This window comes from Leptodactylus fuscus, chromosome 10 (genome assembly GCF_031893055.1).
Source record: "Leptodactylus fuscus isolate aLepFus1 chromosome 10, aLepFus1.hap2, whole genome shotgun sequence".
Lineage (NCBI taxonomy): Eukaryota > Metazoa > Chordata > Amphibia > Anura > Leptodactylidae > Leptodactylus > Leptodactylus fuscus.
In genome coordinates this window covers 56,751,774-56,757,369 of record NC_134274.1, presented here as the reverse complement: position 1 = coordinate 56,757,369, position 5,596 = coordinate 56,751,774, and the positions used below count along the sequence as shown (strand labels likewise).

Genomic DNA, 5,596 nt, shown 5'->3' with positions numbered 1-5,596 from the left:
ATATATATATATGTACATTTATAGGGAACAATAACCATCCTGTCCACACAGTCTCTTCTATTATCATCCTGTAATGATCCGATCAATATGTTTATGTACAAGATGTTGAGAAGATTGAGCCTAATAAACTGTGACAGCAATATATCCAACAGTTTCCATGTTTCTGACCTGTTAGGTCAATACTGCCAAAGCAGAAATATGTGCTTCTTTTTACTTCACCGGCATCCACATTCTTCTACTATCATAGCTTCATGGACATGGACATCCATATCTGCCTGTTCCAAGAAAGCCATACTGAGGTTACTCATCTTGGTGGGAACACAGCATACTTCTGGGGCTTTTTTACTGTTATAGTAATTCACCAAGCTCTGCAATAAAAACAGATATATACATGAATTCATTAAGCACTGTAGATCATATAAATAGCTTTGAAAGGCTTAGGAGCAAAGCTAAATTATAGACTACAAAATTCTAATTAACATATTGAAAAAGATGAAGGCTAATGGGACTATTTAATCTGGAGAGATGAGACCAAGGTGAGAAGTAAAAATGAAAAATACATGGTGTCTACAGTGAAAGATGGTGGTGATGATGGTCCTTATGCAGGGCTGCATTATATTGATGGTATCATGAATTTACAAATGGACTGTTCTATATTGAAAGGGTAGATTCTATCATCACTCTTTGCCCTTGGTTGTTGTGCACTTTGCCAACATCAGAATAAACAAATCACACATTTAATTGTTGAATTTCTGAAGAAGTCAGGGTAAAAGTGATTCAGTGGCCAAGTCTCCTGGTCTGAACCAAATTGAACACCTAGGTGAATTCTGAAGAGACAATTTGAGCATCACCCTCCATTCAGCATCCAGGCTCTAAAAGAAGTCATTCTTGAGGAATGGAAAAAGATGTCACCAACTTGTTCATTCTATGCTTAGAGGGCTCGGTGCTGTCATTAAAAATCATGGAGGTCATACAAAATACTAGATGTGTAAGTTTTTTATGTGAGTGTATTCGTTTTTGCATCAACTGATTTAAGTAAAACTAAAATGTTGTAATCTAAGTTATATTATTAACCTTACTGTCATGATATGGGTTAAAGAAATGTTCTATGAAACTCATTCTTGTCAAAAGTTTGGAAATTGTTCTTGTGTTCATTGAGATGTTCATTAAAATCTCACTTTTCATAATGATGTAATCATTTTTGCTTAGCAATGTACATATGTAGTTTATGACTACTATTTTAAGTTCCATGTGGCCTCTATATCAGTGTCACTTTGTCAGTCTTCTAGGACAACATGGTGCCTTCAAAACAGATTATGACCCAAGGTGGCCTCCATTACCCACTCCTCTTGACCAAGACAGTTTTATCTCTATATCTATTCATCAAAAATATGTTTATTAAATTTGATAATCCTCTCTTGAATGTAAGTATTCTCTGCAATTGAACAATTCTATCCAGCCTATAAGAGCTGGAAATTCATTCACTTTCTTTCGAAGTCTAATGCCTGGTTAACATCTGTATTCGGTAATCCGTTCGGGGAGTCCGCAAGGGAACCCCCCCGAACGGACTACTGAACGCTTTGACAAGCGATGTGCAGTGAAAGCACATGGACCCCATAGACTATAATGGAGTCCGTGTGCTTTCCGTGCGGCCTCCGTACGAGTCATGCGGACAGGAAAGTAGATCATGAAGTACCTTTCTGTTCACATGTTCCATGCGGACACCACACAGAAAGCAAATGGACCCCATTATTGTCAATGCATTTGGTAGTCCGTTCGGGGAGGGGTCCCCATGTGGACTCTCCAAATGGATTACCGCACGCAGATGTGAACCAGGCCTAAGACTGAGGCTGCAAGTTGCAGAAAATCTGTGTGTTTTGATGCAGATTTTGCTGAAAAAAGAGGCATCAGAGGGCAGGAAATCTAGATAAAGCACTTATACTTCTCCCTTCTGCTAAATCTACTCCTGGCTTTGGCTCAAACAACATGTGACCTCAGACTTGGAGATTAAGGTCTAAATCCATAGTATCCCAACTGTGTCCACCATATAGCCAACCTTAATCTTATCCTGCAAACTAGTTAACTGGATCCATGCATGTATTGTTTTATTATATTACTATCAATATATCACTCTTATCCTGCTTGACCAGAGATGGCTTTGGAGAATAAAGATTATTATTATTATTATTATTATTATTATTATTATTTAGCACCATTAATTCCATGGTGCTTTACATTTCGGGGTTATATATATGCATGAGTGTCGCTGGGTTCACACCAGCGTCAAGTCTCCGTTCTGAGGTTTCCGTCTTCTGCATGCAGAAGATGGAAACCTGTCAGACCGGGTATGGCAGTGAGCGCCGGTGAGCGTTTTGAGCTCCCTGCAGCGAAACTGTTTTTTGTTTTTTTTTTAAATAGGGCACAAAGTCCTGCATGTCCGACACTGTGTCCGGTTAAAAAAAACGGTTTCGCCGTGGTGAGCACAAAACGCTCACCGGTGCTCATGGCCGCAAACTTTTCAAACTCATTCATCTCAATGGGTTTGAAAAATGCTGGCAGATTTCCGTCTCCTGCCCAGTTTCGGAGGAGACCCCAGGCGCAGATGTGAACGAGCCCTTACTTACTTACCATCATAATATCATAATACCATTCACAAATAATTTACTATTTCCATGAAAATTTTACATTTTATATATAGTATATTCTCTGTGACCATGCACCTAAATAAGACATTTTTATTAGTTTTATTTCACTCTTCAAAAAAGTATTTACTATTCTGGTAGCATTTGTAAACTTTACTAAAGGATGCCACTAATCTCTTTAATTAAACAAGAAGCTTGCCATATGCTAATTGTACAGGACTTCCTGCTGATTGTCTTGAGGAGTGTAAGAATTTGAGATTATCTCACTTTTCCTCACAGCAAGTGACCAAGGATGCGGCAAGTTTGAAGAAGGTCAGTCAAACTGTACAGATAAGTTCAAAATGAAAGTTACTTCGATTAAGTGGTTTAGAGTGCGCAGAATTAGACAAGCTCCAAAACTTCTTACCCTTGAGACATTTCTGACAGCAATATTTGCTTTCCCAACACTTGAGTCTATGACAGCACCTTGATTAAAAGAATTGTGCATGAACAATTGTCAAACACAGTCCAAGCATGTCCTAAGAGTGGACAAGCACATAACATTATGTCAAGTGACTGCCAATTTTGGTGGTAAGGGCAAATATTGGGGAAGAGAAGCATCAAGCATGTTCAAAATCTACATTTTGAGTTCGTGTTGAAAGCACATATAGTCCAATTTATAGGTTAAATGACCAATCTACCTGCCATGCACAGAAGCTCAGACAGCGTCACAGATCAAGACTTAGGCTGATTGACTATTTGTCATTTAATTTACGGCATTGCCATCCATGTTTTATATATACACCAAGCTCTAATGGACTTCTTACCTGTAGGTATGAATGATTGTTTGGCCTGACACGCTCATTCACTGGACTTGGGCACTTGCCTTCACATCGATAGGCATTGAACTTTTTTGGATGAAGGATCCATTCATCCCAACCAATCATCTTGAAGTCTACAATGAAATCTACTCTTCGGCAAAGATTGCTTGGAGTGTTAACATGTGGATCTTGCTCCACACCCATTTTGCGATCTTTAATCATTGAGCTTCTTCTAGGTCTTCTAGGGATAGTGATGTTTTTTATGGTGGGCATTGTAGCAAGGTATTTTGACTGTATGGCATCTAATAGAAGAGAAGCAGTCACCAAGGACTTCTCCTTATTGGAAGTATTGGAATATACAAACATCATCACCTGTTGGTCTTCAGATATGTGCTCTTTGTACCTTTTTTTGGCACTCTCTAGCCCTGGAAATTTTTCCTTTTCTTTTTTGGGAGGAACATCAGATTTTTTAGAAATTTCAAACCACTTGGAGACCATTTCTGTAACATTTTCCACTATCCAAGGCTCTGGACCGAACCTTTCTGAGGCTCTGGACCGAATTGCACTTTCAAATTCGCCCAAGTAGACAAGTTTTTTGCATAACTCATTAGACTCTTCGCATGCTGAATTTTGATGAAAAATATCCAGCATGACTTGTGTCCCATCTCCAAAAGACTTTTCCAATACTGATGATCTCATTTGGATTTCTGCAAACTGAAGCTCCTCATCATGGCTGAGAGATGAAAAGTCAAACACCAAAACACACCTTTCTCCCATTTTGTGAATGCCTAAGTGAAAGAATATAAAATAAAATTAAGATAACAGAAAAAAAGAACTAAAAACATTTGGATAACAATACTGCTTATAGGGAGTCCTGCATCTACCTGCTGATTCTACAGTGTCCAAATATGTCTCTGTTATTAAGCTTTAGAACTTCATTTTCAAGTAAATCTCCATTTTATTCCTATGTAGATTAAATGAAGTAGAAAAGTGCATTGGGGCCGGGTCTTAGATTGCCTGGGTTTGGTCTCAGCTCTAGATTCATGAGTCTTGCACTTTTCCTGATTTGCATATAAATTAAACATGAAAATGGAGCTTCACAGCTGAATAACAGAGGCATATTTGGAAACTGCAGAATCAACTCTACAAGGTACTGATATTAGGTTTATAACCAACTAGCAGTTACCTGCGACTTCGTCTGCGGGTTGGCGGTGGCGATGAACCGCTTATATGTGTTGTCCCCCCATCTCTGCTGCCAGTTTCTTGTCCCCCCATCTCTTCCCCCAGTTTCTTGTCCCCCCATCTCTTCCCCCTAGTTTTGTGTCCCCCCATTTCTGCCGCCAGTTTCTTGTCCCCCCATCTGTGCCCCCAGGTTTTTGTACCCCCATCTCTGCCCCCAGTTTCTTGTTCCCCCATCTCTGGCCCCAGTTTCTTGTGCCTGCAGTTTCTGCAGTGCCTGCAGTCATCTCTGGCCCCAGTTTCTTGTCCCCCCATCTCTGGCCCGATTTTCTTGTCCAGCCATCGCCGCCCCCAGTTTCTTGTCCCCCCCCGTTGCTGCCCCTAGTTTCTTGTCCCCCCACCTTTGCCCCCACTTTCTTGTCCCCCCATGTCTGGCCCTAGTTTCTTGTCCCTCCATCTCTGCCTCCAGTTTCTGCCCTCCCCCCATCTCTGCTCCCAGTTTCATGTCTCCCCATCTCTGGCCCTAGTTTCTTGTCCCTCCATCTCTGCCCCCAGTTTCTTGTCCCCCCCATCGCTGCCCCCCAGCTTCATGTCCCCCCATCTCTGCCCCCAGCTTCATGTCCCTTCCATCTCTGCCCCAGCTTCATGTCCTCCCCCCCCCCATTTCTGTCCCCCTCCTACATCGGCCCCAGTGTATTAGGACTTATTTTGGCCACGCTCCCTCGCCGCTGCTCTCTCTTGCCCAGTCCATGTAGTTCGCGCGCTGCTGCCTGTGTGTGTTCTCTATGCAGCAGCATGCGGCCCGGCGTCATAGCAACCTGACGCCGGGGCCTCGCTAGGACACACACAGGCAGCAGCCCGCGAACTAAATGCACTGCGCAAGCGGAGAAAGCCCACATTTTAAGTAGCCTACTACCTTTTCCTGGCAAATATGTGTGTGTGTGTGTGTGAAATTTCCCCAAAATCCATTCAGCC

General features: G+C 41.8%; 1 protein-coding gene across 1 annotated transcript; it reads right to left on the bottom strand.

Annotated features, from left to right (window-relative positions):
- Positions 1-215: 215 nt before the first annotated feature.
- NODAL (nodal growth differentiation factor) lies at positions 216-4,562 on the bottom strand. Its single transcript, XM_075288146.1, has 3 exons — positions 4,460-4,562; positions 3,449-4,230; positions 216-368 (listed from the first exon to the last, which is right to left on the bottom strand). Exons 1-3 carry the CDS (start codon positions 4,560-4,562, stop codon positions 216-218), a joined length of 1,038 nt encoding a protein of 345 aa, XP_075144247.1.
- Between the last annotated feature and the right edge of the window lie 1,034 nt (positions 4,563-5,596).